The 19,860-nt window shown below is 36.1% G+C and overlaps 3 protein-coding genes across 3 annotated transcripts in view; all 3 read right to left on the bottom strand.

The window, feature by feature from the left end:
- Positions 1 to 712: 712 nt before the first annotated feature.
- Positions 713 to 3,855, bottom strand: LOC132173750 ((-)-germacrene D synthase-like). The gene is made up of 7 exons (XM_059585343.1): positions 3,727 to 3,855; positions 3,245 to 3,530; positions 2,793 to 3,165; positions 2,475 to 2,693; positions 2,238 to 2,373; positions 1,764 to 2,012; positions 713 to 1,188 (listed from the first exon to the last, which is right to left on the bottom strand). Exons 1-7 carry the CDS (start codon positions 3,853 to 3,855, stop codon positions 895 to 897), a joined length of 1,686 nt encoding a protein of 561 aa, XP_059441326.1. The 3' UTR covers positions 713 to 894.
- Positions 3,856 to 9,025: 5,170 nt separating this feature from the next.
- LOC132173743 (G-type lectin S-receptor-like serine/threonine-protein kinase At4g27290) lies at positions 9,026 to 12,594 on the bottom strand. The gene is made up of 6 exons (XM_059585335.1): positions 11,033 to 12,594; positions 10,398 to 10,555; positions 10,092 to 10,302; positions 9,719 to 9,956; positions 9,486 to 9,636; positions 9,026 to 9,406 (listed from the first exon to the last, which is right to left on the bottom strand). Exons 1-6 carry the CDS (start codon positions 12,444 to 12,446, stop codon positions 9,101 to 9,103), a joined length of 2,478 nt encoding a protein of 825 aa, XP_059441318.1. The 5' UTR covers positions 12,447 to 12,594; the 3' UTR covers positions 9,026 to 9,100.
- Positions 12,595 to 14,053: 1,459 nt separating this feature from the next.
- Positions 14,054 to 19,860, bottom strand: part of LOC132174522 (uncharacterized) — a 13,800-nt gene continuing 7,993 nt past the window's right edge. Inside the window, exons 12-18 of the mRNA XM_059586164.1 lie at positions 17,136 to 18,441; positions 16,907 to 17,026; positions 16,119 to 16,276; positions 15,806 to 16,016; positions 15,473 to 15,710; positions 15,207 to 15,357; positions 14,054 to 14,531 (exon numbers count right to left, since the gene is read on the bottom strand). Coding sequence (XP_059442147.1) covers positions 14,223 to 14,531; positions 15,207 to 15,357; positions 15,473 to 15,710; positions 15,806 to 16,016; positions 16,119 to 16,276; positions 16,907 to 17,026; positions 17,136 to 18,441 — 2,493 coding nt within the window. The 3' untranslated portion in view covers positions 14,054 to 14,222. The remainder of the gene's footprint in view (positions 14,532 to 15,206; positions 15,358 to 15,472; positions 15,711 to 15,805; positions 16,017 to 16,118; positions 16,277 to 16,906; positions 17,027 to 17,135; positions 18,442 to 19,860) is intronic.

Genomic DNA, 19,860 nt, shown 5'->3' with positions numbered 1-19,860 from the left:
CTTGATTGACTTCCCTTTTCACATGATATATCCTACAGCTTCTAAGAGTACCAAGTACTGTCTTCGTATCGTCCACGTACAATCTATCCATAAGGCCTCCAATTTGTGTCCGATTCCCCAATGGCTTTGACAACATTAAGTGAGTCTCCTTCGAGTATAATATCTTGAAGCCCCAGTTCCCAGCTAAATTATGCTGCCATTAGTGCTCCCATTGCTTCCCTTGTCATTGGTTCTTGCAGCATATTCATCACTGGTTCCTCCAATCTAATTTTGAAGCCTTAAAAGCCAAAGAACACCCAATAATGTTCTTTGGTTGACCGCGGACATACGCTCCTTTTTACGTCCAATTCCGGTGTGGGAGATGAGATATGTACGTCCAGATGGGAACAAGGTGGCTCATGCTTTAGCTAGGATGGCGCTTAAGAACAATGTTCATATGGTGTGGTTGTATAACCCACCGGAATGTATTAATGAATTTTTGCAAGCAGAAGTCTCTGCTTTGCAAGACAAAAAAAAAAAAAAAAACCCAATAATGTTTGAATAGTATATATAAATTCGTCAAATAATTACCCATACAATTGAAATTTAAAATAAAGTAATTAAAGTAATCCAATGGTCTACAACCTGGATCATGACTTTATTGATATATATAATTAGGGTTTCAACCGCCACTACATGACATCTTTAAGAAAATAAAAAGAAAAACTAGTCATTTTCAACAGCCTCCAATACTCTTAGAGGAAGGCGTGGAGCTCTAAGAGCATAGTACAGGCACATTTTCTTCATTATTCTACAATATAATAGAGACATATTTTAGTTATTCTTGTACGAATGCAACCATTAAATTTCAAATGCTTGTTGTTGCAAATCATATATCCATGTAGGGGTCCATGCTCATAAAGGCACAGGATCAACGAGCAAAGAAGCTACAAAATCTTTAAGCACAACCCCAGCATTTGTGTAACCATCTTCATCTTTGTATATGACATCAATCACACGTGCAAGGTTGAGAATTGGCATCATAAGGGGCATGGGAACAGTTGTTGGGTAGAGGCACTCTTCATTTATATCCTTCCATGCATTTGTAACTTGTTTCTGTAATTCTTCGACTGCTTCTTCTTCTGTGGCATCGTGTTGTATCATATAACATTCAACAGCGGAGGCAACGTGCCCTCTCTTTTGTTCAAACTAAATGTATTGAATTATTATGTTACAAGGGCATCACATGTTTGTTATATTGAAGAAATAAAAAATAAAAAATAAAAAAATGGTTTTTACAAGTTACAATAATTATTAGGGAAAACTTCACTTACTATCCTTGATCTTTCATCACTTTTCCAATCATACTTTAACCTTTAAAAAGTGTCAATTTCATATATCCATTTTTCAATTTTTTTTTCAATTTCACCAATCCATTAGGATTTTCTGTTAAATCCTGTCAAAATTCCCAAACTAACCCTATTATTATTATTATTTTTTTTTTAAAAAAACAATATTAAATTTTTTTTCAAAGATTCGGGTGTGGGTATTTTTGCAAATTTTGTTAAATCCCTGCAATTTTTTTCTCCTAATATTTTGGGAATTTTGACACCCCTCCCTTAGGATTTAACAGAAAATCCTAATAAAAGGTTTAAATTGAAGAAAAAAAAAACATTAAAAGATGGACAAACTAAATTGAGAATTTTTAAGGTTTAAGGGTAAAAAAGTGATAAAATATGAGGAATGAAGTTTTTCTTAATTATTGAATAGAAAGAAAATAAGACCTTATGTGACTTAATGTCATCCATGAGCCTAGCAATCACTGAGGAAGCTCTGGCCACTTTAGGGTCACTAAGCAACCACTCGAAGGAGTCTTTTGTAACGATATCTCCCATTCCAACTAAAGATGTGGTTGCTAACAGTGGGTAGCCAGAGGAGACAATGGCAATGTGCATATATTCGTCCACAGTTGGTATGTATTTCTGATGTAACCATTTGGCTTCATGAAAGTAAGCTCTAACTTGATTTTTCATCTGAGACAAAAAGTAATTGACGATAAGATTAACAAATTTTGAAGATAATTTTTGCATTAGGCTTGAAAATAATTTGGAAACATTATGACGAGTGAACTGAGTATTGGGGTTCAATTTTTTTACGCTAGTGATCAATTTGATATAAGCCCAAACCCGAGGATTATATTTTAGTAATTTTCTCAAATAATTTTTAAATTTGTATATATATATATATATGACGCTTACTGCTTCTCTTGCATATTTGACGCGGTATGATCTTCCTTCACCAATCTTTTGATCCATTTCACTGTAAATGTCTAGGAGTGCCTGGTAACACACTTTCATGTACTCCGGAAGTTGATCTATGGCACCAATATCCCACCTGCAAAGTTGGTAGATTCTGTGAATGGACTTTTCATAGAATTAAGAAATGGTATATATCACCCAAAAAGTTATAAAATGAGAAAGTGTGTAAATTTCAACCTCTCAATTGCTTGAGTAAAGAGCTCAAGTTCCTCAAGTGTGCCATACACATCATAGATGTCATCAATAAGGGAGGTCATGACAATAACTTTGGTTAGTATCCTCCTGGAAAGGAAATAATCAGCCTCGAAGCACACTCCCAATATCCAAAAGTAGCACTCAACCATTCTGTCTCTGATAAACGGCAGCTTACTTGTAAAGTTTAAGTCTTTCCACCACCTATTAATATAATCTCATAGAATCATATATAGTGCATGTTAATTAACCTGCACTTATGTAAAAGCCATTATTACAAATTTACATGGCCTGATACCCAACCTTGTAATGTCGGAAAGTTCTTTCTGGTGCAGTTTTTGCAATAGGTTGAAATCCAACTTTGCAAAGGTAAGAAGGACTTTGTTATGTGAAGCATCTTGTTGGTAGATAGAAAAGTAATGCCTTGCCTCCAACCTTGTCAGTCCTTTGCGAATAGGCTGCTTTAAGGCATGGCTTACTTGTGCTGCTAGAGTAGGGCTTAACTGGGATGATACAACCTCAAGATGTGTAGCAGTGAAGATAAGAGCCTCATCAAGCATATCTTCCCCACGCACTCTGAGATGTGCGGCTTCATACAAGCTCAACATTCCTCGCGCATCATCCATAAGTGATTCCTTGAACTTCCCTTTGCTGTCCATGAACTTGGTGAACTTGTCTATTTCTCCATGCAAACAGGTTAAATGAGTCATATAATAATAATAATAATAATAATAATAATAATAATAACAACGTACCACAAGAAATGTAATAACCATGTTGTCTAAGTAGTCGAAAGTGGAGAGCAACAGTGTAAAGGTCATCATTATTTTCATGATCATCAAGGTGGTGAAGAGTAATACTGTTGTGCAATTGCTGCAAAATTTCTTGAATCTCATTTTCAAAGTGGTAAGACACGCCTAAGCGCTGAATTGCATCGATCAACTTCAGTTTTTGTGAAGGCTTCTCAACCACAGCGATTAGCGTCGTCCTCACTTTTTCCTTCAATTCCCGGACTTGTTGCTTTATATTCTCATCAGTTTCCTGTACAACCAAATCGAAGAATAATTAGATCATCAATTTAGGGAGATGACATGCACAAACTTTAAATTAAGTGTATCTAATTAATGTTATATATATATACACGAAGTTATGTACATTACCATTATTATATGCAACAACTTCAAATCCTCTATAATTGAGAACAACATAATTAATGAATAAAAGATGAAATTTTTACCACCGACTCAGAAGCATATGCGAGGAAATGGTCACCCCAAATGCTAGGATGAAAATTTGCTGAGCGACGATTAGTTTCTGGCATAGGATTTTGGGATTGAGCAGCTTCTGCGGAAACTTCAAAAGACATTTTTCTCTTTTCGTAATAATATTTGAAGTAGGCACCTTTAGTGTGAGAGAAAGAAGGTTTACGTGCTCAAGTATTTATAGAAGGGAGAGGCTTACATGTGGTAGTTTGGAACTATATGTGGATGGCTGAGATGGTCCAACCGCAATAAAAAATTAATTTTTTTAAAGGAAATAATATAATATTCATTAATTATTAAAAAATTTAAAAAATTAAAACTATTAAAGAAACAAAAGAAAAAGAAAATAAAAACTAAAAAGAGTGGCTCTTGGCCAAAATGGGGTGGCCAGATGATGTAGATTGGAATTCAAGGCTTATCTTATCTTTTAGTCTTTTATTAGGTTTCTTTGTTAGTATTTTATTTGGTTTCGTTGTCTTTCGTAGACTTCTAAATTAACTTTATTTCATTGTTATCTTAGGACTAGGAGTTTTGAGCTATAAATATATGCTTATAGCCTTTAACATTTCAGATTTTGAGTTTGTTTAATAAGAATTACTCAGAGTCGAGTTTCTTCTTTATTTTCCTTCAAAGCCTAAATAGTATCTAGCTTTTATGAAGAAGATTTCTTATATCTCTTGATAGTCTCAAGATTTAGAAGTATTTATCCGCAACTTAATATTGTTATTAGTTGTAACCCACCGTTGCACCACCAGACCACTCCATTTTTGGCCAAGGGGGTGGCTCATGGTCGGTCTGGGGGTGGACGAACCACCCCCATGCCAAGGGGGTGGTCCGACCACCCCCAAAAGGCCAAAAGAAAAACAAATTAAAAAAATGGTTTGGGTTTTTTGGGGGTGGCAAGGGCCTGGGGGTAGTTTCGGCCAACCCCATACTGGCCGTAGGGCGTGGCTGAAACCACCCCCATGGCCAAGGGGGTGGCTTGGCCACCTCCATATCGGCTGATGGGGGTGGCCGAAAGGCCCGAAACCACCCCCAGGGCCCAAACCATCTTTTTATTATTTTTTTTTCTTTTGGCTTTTTAGGGGTGGCCGGACTATCCCCTTGGCTATGGGGGTGGTTCGTCCAGCCCCAGATCGGCCATGGGGTGGTTGGAGCCACCCTTTTGTAATTTTTTTCTTTTTTTTTTTTTTTAATTTTTTAATATTTTTATTAATCTCTTTTTCTTTAAAAAAAATTAATTTTTTATTGTCCAATTTGAACTACCGCACCATGAGGTACGTAAGCCTCGCCCTTTATAGAAAGGGACGGCTCATCACTCATCACAGTTTCTTCGCATACTCTTCCACTCTTTTCTCGTGTATGACAAATCTTTAAATTCCAACGCCAAATATGTAGACATGCCCATAATTAGGAGTAGAACTAAAACTTTTAATTTGGGGGCGACAATTAATTGTAGAAGATTTATTTTATAAAAAGTACATATATACTTTAAAAAAAAAAAAAAAAAATTGGGATCACCTTATGCCTTGGGGGGGACCTTGGCCCCCCAAATGCATAAGGCAACTCCGCAGCCCATATCATTATTAGTTGGTTAGCTATTCATGACAAATGATGCGGGCCTTACGACCATGGACTAATTGCAACCTACTTTTTTTATTTTTTATTTTTTATTAATACGGAACTTCCATTGATTAAATTTCAGGAGCATAAAGCTCTTCCTCAACCCGAAGGCCAGGACAACAAATCCATCATCATCAACCCGAATGCCAGGACAAAAAAAAAAAAAAAACAAAAACAAAACAAAAACAAAAACCCCACAAGCAGCAGCGGAGGAGCACAGCATCGTAGACATCCTTTCGGAAGACACGCCTTGGCCGAAGACAACGATTATATCTTGATCAAGATCTACAAATTAGATCTAAAGCAACCCGCAAGAAATGGAGACCGGAGGAGCCTACAGAAAAAACACCGAGCATTGCTATCGTGAAAGGGGAAGAGGGAAGATCTAGAACTATATCTTCCCTCCCCTTGAAATTCTTCTTGATGTTGTCTAATTGAAACCTTTAATGTTTCTTTAAGAGCATTGACATTGTATTAGAAAAAAAAAACAAAGAAAAAAGAAAAAAGAAAAAACAGAGCATTGACATTGTTTTCTAATGGGTAGTTCAGTCGGCTTGGGACCATGCCTCATGAAGCGGAGGTCTCTAATTTAAATCTCTCTCTCCCCTCTTGTGTGGACATGACAAAAAAAAAATTTAAAAAAAAAAAAAAAGACGTGAGAGTGATGAGCCGTCCCAGTACTATTTGATCTCTTTACTATTTGTTTTTCTCTAAAATTTTAATAAAACTCACAAAACCTTCCATTAACAAACTTTTCACTCAATGTTAAATTTAATTTGATACTTTCATGCTCTACAGATACAAAAAGTCCATAAATGAAAGTTATTTATTTTTTAATGTTTTTTCTCTTTCATACTTATTCTTCTTTCCTTTTAAGTTTTAACTAAAGCATATTTTTAATGAGAAGAGTCCAAAAGTTGGTTTCAACCAATAAAATAGAATGTTAAGTTAAAGCAGATAAATATTTAGAGAGTTTGATGTTTAGTGGTTTTGGAAAGTCGATAGCTAAATGAATTAAAGTAGATTTGTAGAATTCAATTTAACGAAATTTTGAAGAAGTCAATGTGAATGCTCTTATGTGCAAGTGCAGTGAACGTAATTCATTCTTCTATAGGACCTCAAATTGAGGCTCTGTTAGTTACGACGTAAAATGTTTTCCGTTGGAAACATTTTCTTAAAAAATGATTTTCTGAAAAACATTTTCTGGTTTTTCACAGGTATGAAAAATCACAAATGTGCAGACCTCTGCATATTTCTAATTGGCAACTCAAAATTAATGGGATACAGAGAAGAAAGAGGGTAAATTTCGCATAATAAACATAGAAGAAAGAAGCTTTATGGTTTTCTAGTTGTTGGCAACTTGGAGAACGACCCTATTTTTTTTCCTAGCCTAAGGATGGAGCATTTAGTAGAGCACAGATTAGCCATGAAACACAAGGCTATTGACTAGCTTGTATGCAAGCCTTCCAGAAGACATGATACTTATATTTCATTTAAAGTCATAATCTGGGGACCCCATTACAATGACTTTGTTTAGTAAAGGACTGTGAAGTTGGATTTTTTGTTTAAATAGTATTAATAATTAGTGATTGATTTGATATATATAGTTGAAAGAAGTTGTGAATTTTTTATAAGAAAAAGTAGTTTTGTTTTGTAGTTAGTAGAGCACATATTAGCCTAAAACACATGGGTACCGACTAGCTTGTATATGCGTGTATGACAAATCTTTAAATTCTAACGCCAAATATGTAGACATGCCCATAGTCAGGGACAAATCTAAAACTTTTAATTTTGGGGGCGAAAATTAATTTTAAAAGGTTTATTTTATAAAAATTACATATATATTTTAAAAAAATTTATTTTTTGGGGACCACCTTTAAATCCATAAGGTGGTTCCGCCTCCCATATCATTATTACTTGATTAGCTATTCATGACAAATGCTGTTGGCCTTAAGATCATGGACAAATTGTAACCTTTAATGTTTTTAATGGGTAGTTCAATCGGTTTAGGACCATGTCTCATGAAACGGAAGTCTCTAGTTTGAATCCATCTCCCCCTACTTATGTAGACATGTAAAAAAAAAAAAAGACCTAATAGTGATGAGCCATCCCTGTACTATTTGATCTCTTTACTATTTGTTTTTCTCTAAGAAGATTTGATATATAGTAGAAAGAAGTTTTGAATTTTTTATAAGAAAAAGTGAATAAGTTTTGTTTTGTAATTAGTAGAGCACATATTAGCCTAAAACACATGTGTATTGACTAGCTTGTATATATCTGTCTTCCAAAAAAACATGTGACTTGTATTTCATTTAAAGTCACAATCGGGGGACCACATTACAATGTCTCTTTTTGGTAAAGGACTATGAAGTGGATTTTTTTGTTGAATAGTAATAAAAAGAGATTGATGTGATATAATTAAGTTGAAGCTAGACTCGATAAGGATTATTTACTTCAGTTTTTTATCCTGTTTCATCTATCTAGAATAGTGATCATCAAAATATATATATAGTTGAATTTAATCATATGTGCTGCGGGGTGGAATGACTTAATGAACTACAAATGGAGCATTGCAATTCTGGTGATTTACAACAACATGGAGCTTGTTGTGAATAGCCCTGCTGATAGCATGTCAGCTGGCCTAAAATGAATTGAAGTTTGATTCCAGGACTGAAGAAACCAAGTTGAAAGCTTCCTTCTCTGGACACTAAGGTCTGGCCATCACTTAAAGATTGGGTTGAAGTAATGCAGACTCTATACCAAAGGAGGCCATAAAGAAGAAAAATAGTAAATTTGGAATAATAACCAAAGAAGAATGAATGTCCATTGATTTCTAGTTCTAGAGCTCTTTCTTTTCTAAGCAGTACAGGGAAAATAGGGAAAGAGGCTACAAGCAAGAGTTTACAAAGGGAAATTCTGATTAATTGGGATTGGGATATCCAATCATTTGTTGTCTAAATTGCTATGAAACTCACTTATACAAATAAATTTTGAGTTGTTCAATCACATAAGTTTTTGTAAATTCTCTCACATGTGCTGTTCAAATCGCTAAATAAATTTTGAGATAATTGGTGATTACTGAAAAATATCTAAAGGGAAGGGCATATAGCTTACCATGAAATACATGCGGTTGAGTAGGCTTGTAGCTAAAAGCATGTTTGAGATTGTATTTGAAAAATATAGTTTTTAAGTCAAAAAAACGCTTTTTGGTAAAATCTTTTGCTAAAAGTACGTTTTGGTCATTTTTAAGCTTTTTAAACTCTTAAAAATGCTTTCAATTTTTTTTTTACCAAACGAGTACTTTTTTCTTCAAACGAACATTTTGAATGTTAAACACACTTTTAGGCCTCTCAAACGCACGCCCAAAAAAGCTTAAATCTCCCCTTCACTTGACACCCCAGCAATGCCTTGTATTGCAACTAAACCGATAAGGATGTCAGTATGGGATGCCCGGCTATTTATTGCCATAAGTAAGTTTCATGTGAACTCCTCCCTCTCATATGTGTTGTTTCAATGGTTAACAATTTGAGCAAAACATTGTTGGAGATCTTTATCTTCTCAAATAGATTATAAGTAGCCTAATTATTTTGGTATAAATCACTAGGGTTCACATAAGATTGATGTCACATACTTGGGTATAAGACAAATATGTAAAAGGAGCAAAATGTAATGAAGAACAAAGTTAATTGGGTATGATACATATATACATACAAGAAATAATCCTCTCTATCGAGCATCTAACGATGTGATAGAGATATAATTGGTTGACGATGATTGCTGGTTTCTCCATGGAGGATCTTCACAAGACAGACTTTTTCCGACATACAAACCAGGCTCTTTGGGTTCAGGTAATGAATTGTCACTGCTCAACATGGTAACCACAGACAACATGCTAGGCCTCTCCTCAGGATGTAGTTGCACGCATAAGAGACCGACATGGAAGCAACGTAAAGCCACCGAAAAAGTGCACGAGTCTCCTAAGCACTTATCAATCAGTTCAGAATGCCTGCCTTCTCTCCACAACTCCCATGCCTAAAACATTTTGAAAATCATTCATGATCAGTTCATTATACGTAAAATGAAAGGTTTAATCACTCTTTTGAACACTCACATGTCCAATAAGGTTTAGACTCGTGTCTGAATGGAAAACCCCCCGGCTCCTCTTTCCGCTTAATATCTCTAGCAACAATATTCCGAAGCTAAAGACATCGGATTTTACTGAGAATAGCCCATCAATGGCATATTCGGGTGCCATATAACCACTGCAGAAAACCATTAAGAATGACACTAAAACTGATTAGAAAAGAAAAAATGTCTATTATAGAGCATGTTTAGAATACTTACTAAGTTCCAACCACTCTGTTTGTGGTTCCTTCAGTCTGATCCCCTCCACAAATTCTAGCCAGCCCAAAATCTGAAATTTTTGGGTTCATCCTACTATCAAGTAAGATGTTACTTGTTTTGAGATCTCTATGTATTATCCGAAGTCTGGAATCTTCGTGAAGATAAAGAAGTCCCCGAGCAATTCCACAAATAATATGGAAGCGCATAGACCAGCATAAAACTTTAGCTCTTGTTTTATCTGGCAAGTTTCTCATTTATGTTAATCATTTGTTTGACTGAAAAAATGAAAGAAGAACTTGAAAATTTCTTTGATTAACCATATGATCATAGCATGAAGTCTGGTTAAAACTATTAGGTATTGAAGGGTTCAAACCAAAAATGAAGGAGTCCAAGCTTCTATTGGGCATGTATTCATAGACTAGCATTTTCTCCTCTCCTTGAATGCAACAACCCAAAAGCTTAACAAGATTTCGGTGCTGAAGTTTGGCGATCAATATAACTTCATTTTTAAACTCATTCGGTCCTTGTCCAGAACTCCGTGAAAGCCTCTTCACAGCGATATCTTGTCCATCTACTAGTGTACCCTAGAAATTCACATTTGTAGATAGATTATACTAACAGTGAATATGGTAAGAGCTGCTTTTAGTTATGGACTTTATACAGCTTGTTGCAGAGTTACCTTGTACACGGGTCCAAAACCACCTTCACCAAGCTTGTTCCTCCATGAAAAGTTGTCAGTGGCATTACATATCGTAGATAGGTCGAACAAGGGGAGCTCCAGGTCTTCCTTTTGGCCTTCAATGTTCTGGTCTATGATCACATCATTCTTCAGTTTCCCTGATACAACCAAGATGGGCCTTAAGGTTTTGTCCATTTATGTGGTTTGAAGTGCTTGTAAATGAAGTATATGTATATAAGATTATTTGTACTGCTGGAATAAGCGAGAAGAAAAAATTAGATTGCAGCTCCCATCTCCCCTGTTTTTCCTCTGCTTTTCACATAAAATTGCAGCAACTTTATATATTAGTTCTTAGATCTAATTTGCTCAAGTTTTCTTAGCTGTCCTTGTGTGTTGTACTTTCAGGAATATCCAGGCAACAGAATCGATATTAAGACACGTTCAGAGAATACTAGAAGAAAAGCACCTACACCTAACAAAAGTAAGTGAATACCCAAAATTGTAGTTAAATTTTTTTTTTTGATAGGCAATTAACTTAACATAGTTACCACGACAGAGTACTTTTCAGATTCAACCGGAAGAATTACCATCTTGACATCATTTTTTGTGAAACTGGTAAGAGAAAATAGTATTACCTCTGAAGTTTGTCCTTCTTTTGCGAATGCAATAGGTGATTAAGAGCACCACAAAGACTACGCCAATGGCAGCTCCAATTACCACTATCACCTTGATCTTTTGGTTCTCCTTCAACTCTGAAGCAGACATTCTAATGTACAGATCCTGCCCATTAGCCGGAAACTGTCTAATGTCAAGCAGGTCACCATACCAGATGGCGCAGCCACTACCTCCTCCTCTGATGTCTGAGACTGTGTAGGCCATACAGGAACAATTGCTCAAGCATTTGACCTTGCATTGCTTGAGATTCAAACTTTCATCCACCCAAGTATTTGTTGTATCTGGCAGTTTGAGACCAACAAGTTTTACAAACCCATCTTTATGCTTATCCTGGCAACTCAATTTCTTACTGCGTAGACATCCTTGAGACCAATTCTCTGGATTCCATGTTTCTGCTGACTTAGGCTTGAACCCTTTTAAACATTGACAGACAGGCGACTCACCAATGATACAATTTCCATAAGCACCACAAAGGTTGTATTTGTCACAGTTGTCTTTTGGCACAGATGCATACAGGCTCCAAGCTTTTTTCGCTTCGATCCATATGAAGCGCTGATGCGAGGAGAGTGTCTGGTTCAAAACTAGTCTTGAGATCACAGACTTATTGATCATTTGGTATATGTAGTACGCTTCATCCTTGTTGGACACAAAATTGAAGTCAAAAACCGGGTTGACCTTCAACTCCGGCTCACCGCTATTATGAACGCCGTTCCACGGGCCGCCCCGGTAGTACTTCTCAGAGCCTTTCTTCATGACATTATCAGGGTAGTTATGAAGCTCAAGACCCCAGGTAAGTTCTCCGGGAGATGGATCATCTGGACTCTTCCACGCAGATAGGCGCCGTTCCAGACCAGTCCTTAAGTCCCATCCGAACTTCATCCCCGGTAACAATGTATCAGAAGGATAGTCAAAGCTTTGCCACAGATAGTTTTCTGGATTTTCTTCTTTTTCCTGATCATCTCTTAGTACTAGATTTCCTGAATCTAAAAGCTGTGCTATTGGATTCCGAGCCTCTTTCGTTGAATTCGCCGACCAAACAACAGTCCTGTTCTGGCCGAGAAGTAGGAGATTACCTGAGCCGTTTACCATCAACACGCCGGACAAATCCTTGATTGGGTTGCGCCGGTTTGCTACCCAAACAACAGTTCTGAGAGGGATATTCTTGTACCAAATTCCCAAAAAACGGTTTGTGGAACTACCTGGACTGAAGAAACCCAGTTCAAATCTTTCATCCTTGGAAACCAAGCTCCTGCCGCTGCCGCCGTCACCGTCGCTGATGGACTGGGATTGAGTAATTGTGTCAACAGCGTGGGATAATCCAGAGAAGAAAAAAAGTATGTGGGTAATCGGAATCACAAAAGAAAAAAAATTCATTTTTTTCTTTTCTCAGTGCTCTTTGCTTTTGAGACTCGTTAAAAGGAGTACCTAACGAGTGGTACTCTGCCATTGATGAATCTTCTTCAGCATGACATTTGACTGGCAGAAGTGAGCTGAAATTTCCACTTTGCCAGCCAGGTCGTGGTATATTTTCCGTCCCTACCAATTGACAAAAATTGATTATGTTTGACTAACCAGCCTGTCGTTTGAAAACGAATTTTGACTGTTTTTTATTGGGCTGCTCCTTTCACTATTTTAATTATTAAAAAAAAAAAAAAAAAAGTGTTTTCAAAACAATTATCATTCTATAAATGAACCACAGCCTCTCGCAAATAGGCTTGGGTTCGGTTCATATAAGCTCAGATCATGATCAATTCATTTAATAAATGAACAAAATTTGTATAAAAATTAAGTCCGTATATTAAACAAGCCCAATTCGTATCACTATATATTTTTTATTTTATAACATTATTGTTAACTTTGTAATGAGAAGTTGTTAAGTTTTTAAAAAAATAAAAAAAGATTTCTCTTCGTAATGTAATAAATATAGCTTGAATTATTGTAATTGTGAATCTCAATATAAATGTACCTGTATTTGTGTGTATATGAGTAGATTTATGTTTTGGTTCTGTTCAACGTACATATTGGAGTTCCAATATAGATGATCAAAAACAAGAATTGCTCAGAGGTTCTAAAGCTATTACGGTAAAAGGCAAGTGGGTCACTTGTCTTGGTAGAAGAGGGAGTCCGTTACAAAGGTTTTTTTAAGTGTGATTACTTGTACAACTTAAATTTTCTTTAGTTGATTGATTTTTTGGGTTGACGGACCTGAAGTGGTTTTACTTTTGAAGAGTTCTTCAAAATGTTTTCACTTTATCACTAAATATCTATGTCAATTGGTTTATTGATTTTCATTATATTTGGTTAAGTGTTATTGGAGTTTAGTTATTTACTTTCAAAGGGGAATGCATCCGTACAATAAGGGTTTAGGGTTTCCTATATATATATGTATTATGATGTAATCCTAAATTATTAATAGCAAAATACAATCGCACTATTTGTGGTCGTAGGCATATTGTCGAACCACATTAAATCTGTGTTTAGACTCTCTCTTAGTCTCTCTTTTCAATTTTATATTATTTATCATTTTTGTGCACAGTAACAACAAGAACTATTAGGATGAAGTAGGAACTTTGATCTGTTCACTCCGTTCCGTCTATTTGACCAATCACTGGTATTCTAATATGAGCCACTAGTTCCAACAGTTCCCATAAATTGGATTATCGATCTAAAACATCTCTTTCTTGGTTATAGTCATGCTGGGTATAAGTGCCTTGATCCTCTCTCCAAATCTCTTTCTCTATTTCTCTTCATAGAGTCTTCAAGTAGATTAAAGAAAAACTTCCAATATAAGTCATCAAAGGAGTTCAAAACTCAAAAGGAAAAACATGGATGGGCTCAGACATGATGGGTGAAAAGTCATGTCCAATATGTTCCTTGTTAACATATGTGAATCTGCCACTGCAAACATTCAAGTTCATTCCTCTGCTTTGGCTAAGCCTAAGCATGATGTTGTGCTGCCAAGAGTTGCAGCAATCCAATGCTAATTCAATAATCAAATTAAACCATCAGATAAGGTTCAAGATGAAGATGACGATGATAATGCAGTTCAAACTATACCAGAAGAATTTCAAGCTCAAGATAGATTGACACTTCCAAATTTCAACCAAGATCAACAAGCGTTTTTCCTGCATGAATATACATAACTAATCTTTATCGAGCCTCCAGTTGTGTAATGCTTATTTCATTGGTCGTAGATGATTCATGCTTACTTGAAAAAGAGTATGGTTCATTTGTATCTTTCTCCATGAAAAAACCAGGTTCTTTGGGTTGAGGCAAGGAACTCTCACTACCCAACATGAGAACTATGGAAGACATGCTTGGCCTATCTTCAGGACGCTGCTGCACAGATAGGAGACTAACATGGATACAACGCAGAACTTCAGATGGCTGAGAGTGTGAGTCCTCTAAGCAAGCATCCATCAATTCCAAAGGTCTCCCTTCTTTCCACAGTTTCCACGCCTAAAAGTAGTCAGACGTATTTGTCATCGGTTGGTAACTGTTAGAATTTAGGATCTCATATTCGGTTAGATGTTTTGATTGTAATCAAATCTTACCTTGTTTGTTTTCACCCCACCTACCATATTTTCCTCATAAAAAGAGGTTGTTTGTATTGTATAAGTACATCCAAGACAATAAGAGCAAAATGTAACTTTTAGGGCAATTCTCTAGTGGTAGACAAAACGCGGAACCACTCCAAACCTTTGTGCTCTTCTTTTTCCTTTTGCTTCCGCTATTTTGTTCCACTTACATCATATTACAATTTTCTACATGGTCAATTGTAGGCCAAACTATGGACTCAATTGGCCAACTATATGAACCAAAACTAGGACATCTGTGGGCCAAAACAAAGGCAATTATGGCCGAATTAGGCCAATTGTGCGGCTAAAAGACGATTATTCAAGTCGTATCGAGCCAATAGACAATAGAATTTGCTCTAATTGTCTTGGATGTCTTTTTTATCGAAAAATTGTGGTAGGTGGAGTGAATACAAACAAAGTTATCAAATCCTAAACATTTGATTACAATCATCCAATTATGATAAATTCATAATAAGACAAATATCAAACTGAATATGGCAATCCAAAATTCTGACACTAACATCCGCAAGAGAAACCGAAAGTCATTGAAACTTACATATCCGACGAGGTTTAGGTTGTGGTCTTGATTAGAGAGCCCTCTATTTCTCTTTCCGCTCACAATCTCCAGCAATATGATGCCAAAGCTAAAGACATCAGACTTTGTCGAAAAAAGGCCATCAAAAGCATATTCTGGTGCCATATAACCACTGCATAATATCAATAATTAGTAAAAAGATGAGACAAATGAATTAAGAATATATTCTTAATAGTGCCATATACTATATAGTAGATCTATATAGATAACATGTCATTTATACTTACTAAGTTCCAACAATTATGTTTGTGTTTCCTTGAGTCTGATTTCCTCCACAAGTTCTAGCCATGCCGAAGTCTGAAATTTTGGGATTCATCTCGCCATCAAGTAAAACATTACTTGCCTTGAGATCTCTATGTATGATCCTCAATCTGGAATCTTCGTGAAGATAGAGAAGCCCCCTTGCAATCCCACCAATAATATGGAAGCGCTTAGGCCAATCGAGTAGTTGACCTCTTGTTTTATCTGACAAGTTTCTAATTCAAGTTAATTAAACTTTCTCAAAGTTCCTCAACCAAAAAGCAAAAAACTATATATGTTAAATTCTAAGGGAGACATACCAAAAATGAAAAAGTCCAAGCTCTTGTTCGGCATGTATTCATAGACCAACATTTTCTCTTCTCCCTGAATGCAACAACCAAGAAGCTTTACTAGATTTCGATGCTGAAGCTTAGCAATCAATAATACTTCATTTTTGAACTCGTTCACTCCTTGTCCAGAACTCCTTGAAAGCCTCTTTACAGCAATTTCTTGTCCATCTGCTAGTAAACCCTGAAAATTACCATTTGCAATCAGAATTTTAAAAATTTGAATAAAACAAGTGCTTCCTTGATACTTATTGTTCGTATGCCAGTTTATTGCAAATTAATTTACCTTGTAAACGGGTCCAAAACCACCTTCTCCAAGCTTGTTGTCGATTGAAAAGTTATCGGTGGCTTTAGTTATTGTGGAAAGGTCAAAAAATTGGATATCCATGTCTTCTTCTTGGCCTTGATCGTTCAGACCAATTCTTCTACTTTTCTCCATTTCCTCTAAAATAGGCAAAAACAAAAAATTCAAAATGGGCTTCACTTAAGAACTAGAAATGAGAAGGGAAGCAAAATTGAACACTTGGACTTGATCCATATTACTCCTAAATGCACATTCTTTTCCCAAAAAGAAACTTAATTTCCTACTTGGACAATGCTACACAAAGGAATACATTTACAAATTACATATATATATATATATATATATATATATATATACTCAACAATGATATAGGTTGGTGTGCCATGTCGATTTGCCACACAATGAACCGTTTTGCCCTTATTGCAGAAAGCATCTGTCATAAACCTTTTCTCATTATCCTTGTCCATACCTACACTTTATACCTTTTAGGAAGCTTTATTCTTTGGAGAGTTCTTTCATTGAGATCATAATATATATAACATATTAAAACACCATTTAACCCAAAAGTTTAAGATAACGAATGTGCCCCAATAATGTTATAATAAGCACACACCCTTATGTATTTTTTTTTCGATGTGAAACTTAATCTTTTTACGCTCACACATGCGACTCTGATTGCATTGAGATTAAAGTCAGAGAACAAAGATCATTCTAAGTACCAAAAGACATTATCAACATGTTCTAGAAAGGTGGTTAGTAAGTAATGTTACCTTTTAACTTTGTCCTGCTTCTGCGAATGTATTTGCTAGCTAAGATCATCGCAGAAATAATTATAACGGAACCTACAGATATCGCTGCTATCTTGATCTTTTCAGTATCATCTTTCATCTCTTGGTGGTGGATATTCATGAAACGGCAAATAAGAAATAGTTAAGTCGCATCATATAAAATACTTCAATTTTGACTGTAACTTCAATGCCAATATTGATCATATTATACCTAACAGATCTGAAGCAGCCATTCGAATGTAAAGATCCTGCCCAGATTCTGGAAATTCTCTGATGTCAATTAGATCACCAAACCAGATGGCGCAGCCACTACCTCCTCCTCTGATATCTGAGTTTGCATAAGCCATACAGGAGCAGTTGTCCAAGCATTTTGCCCTGCATTCCTTCAGATTCATACTTTCGTTGAGCCATGTATGGGTGGTATCTGGGAGTTTCAAGCCAACAAATCTGACAAATCCATGATTATGTTTATCATGGCAGCTCAACGGTTGGCTGCGTACACAGCCTTGAGACCAATCCATTAATTCCCATTTCTCTTGTGATTTGGGCTTGAATCCTTTCAAACATTGGCAGACAGGAGATTCATTGATGAAACAATTGCCATAGGCGCCACAAAGCCCATAATCGTCGCAGTAGTCTGTAGGCGATGTTGCGTAGATTTTCCAAGTCTCCTCTGCTTCTATCCATATCTCACGTTGAAACACATCGTGACTCTGGTTCAGAATTACTCTGGAGATAACAGAGTTATTTTTCAGAGTGTATATGAAGTAATGCTCGTTGTCATTGTCGACAAGCTTGAAATCAAAAACTGGATTTGTCTTCAAATCTGGAGAACCGCTAACTCCGACGCCGTTTGATGGGCCGGTGCGGTAGTATATCTGTGAGCCTCGCCACAAAACACCCTCAGGGTAGTTAGTCAGAGCAAGCCCCCAAACCAAGTGTCCTGGAGATGGATCGTCTGAGCTCTTCCACGACGTTAGACGCCGGTTCAGACCGCTCTTTGAATCCCATCCTACCTTCATATCTGGTAGCAATGTATCAGATGGGTAATCAAAGCTCTGCCACAAATAGTTGTCTGAATTTCCATCTTTCCCATCATCTCTCAAGACAAGATTTCCCGAATCTAAGAGTTGCAACACTGGATTCTGAGGCTGTTTCGAAGAGTTTGTAGACCAAACAACCGTCTTGCTGCTGTCGAGGAGGAGAACATTGCCCCTGCCGTTTATTGCCAAAATCCCAGATGAGTCATTGATTGGGTTAACCCGGTTTGCAACCCAAACGACAGCTGTATCTGGGATTTTCTTGTACCAAATTCCCAAGTAACGACTCTTGGAACTCCCGGGACTGAAGAAACCAAGTTCAAAGCTTCCGTCTTTGGAAACTAAGGTTCTGCCATCAGTGACAGTTTGTGATCGAGTAATGCTGTCAACTGCTAAGGAGATTTGGAAGCAGAAAAAGACCAAGTTAAGAACAATAAACGTAGAGGGAAGAGTACTACTTTCCATTGATTTGCAGATCTAGATCTCTCTGCCTTCCAAGTTACAAGTTCTCCATAGACACCTAGTAGTTGAGGATTTACAAGGTAAAGGACACAACCTGAACGACGCGGTTGCCAACTTTTAATGCATGTACGTATTTCATATGAAAAAGGCATAACTTTACGATGTAGGACCGCAAGCACCCCTTTTGGGTGCAAACAGGGGACTCACACCGCTCGAGTGCTGCTTGACGGGTGCTCCAATTGAGTGGCCAATTTTGACGATTGTTCAACTGAATTTATGTTGATTGAGTCAACTGGATTTTGGATTATTTTAGCATTAACTTTTTCATAGCTCAGAAATTGGACCAATCAAGAAGAAGGATGTTTCCTCCACGACTGGGCTTTTGATTGAAGCGACTCATATTTACTACGTGAAAGAGAAGGAAGTCATAGAAGCCACATAAATTTATTGTCGGTTTCTATAATCAATGTGTTCACACTGCAACGACTTTAATAATGGAAATTATTAAATCAGTACTTGGCTTTCCAAAAAATAATGGAAATTATAAAAAAAAAAAAAACCTTTTCTTTTTGTTAGAAAAAGACACCTGTGAACATAATGTTTATACAATTATTTATTTATTTATTTATTTTTTATAAGTAATGTTTATACAATTTTGTGACTGAATAATGTAGATGCCATACTCTCATCCTCTTATTTCTTATCTCATTGACGTGTCAATGTGAATTAACCTTTTCTTTTTTATAATGGTTAATCAAATGACTAATTGGAATTGTCACGTTCATAACTTATTCTCTGCCACCCAGCCCCCTAAAGAGAATATATAAATATAGAGCTACTAAATTTTTTTAGAAAAAATTACAGTTTAACCCCTTAAAATTGGCAGCATTCTTCAATTCAAACACCAAAGTTTTAATTTTTGCAATTCACCCCCACAAAGTTTCAATTTTTTTTCAATTCGACCAATATTATCCTAAAATTTCCATAGTGCCCTTAATTTTTATTTTATTTATTTTATTTTTTATGAAATAAAAAATAATAAATTTGGGGGTGCAAAAATGGCCAGATGGCCAAAGAGGTGGCTACGGCCACCCCAATTTTTTTTTTTTTTTTTTTAATTTTTTATAAAAAAATAAAAAAAATAAAAATTATGGGCAATATGAGAAGTTTTGGATACAATTGGTCAAATTGCAAAAATTTAAAACTTTGAAGGAGTGAATTGCAAAAATTGAAACTTTGATATTCAAATTAAAAAAAGCTGTCAACTTTAAGGGGTAAACTGTAATTTTTCAATTTAAAAAAAAAAAAAAAAAAATCATTCTCCATGTCAACATCTTTTCACAAGAATCTTCGCTATGCTGGAAATTGTATGGGAGCATCACTATCTTCTTGTCACAATGACAGAATGTCACTTGACCCATGATAAAGGAAGGG

Source organism: Corylus avellana, chromosome ca3 (assembly GCF_901000735.1).
Source record: "Corylus avellana chromosome ca3, CavTom2PMs-1.0".
NCBI lineage: Eukaryota > Viridiplantae > Streptophyta > Magnoliopsida > Fagales > Betulaceae > Corylus > Corylus avellana.
The sequence above is the reverse complement of the archived record's forward strand: the minus strand, read 5'-3'. Positions and strand labels throughout refer to the sequence as shown.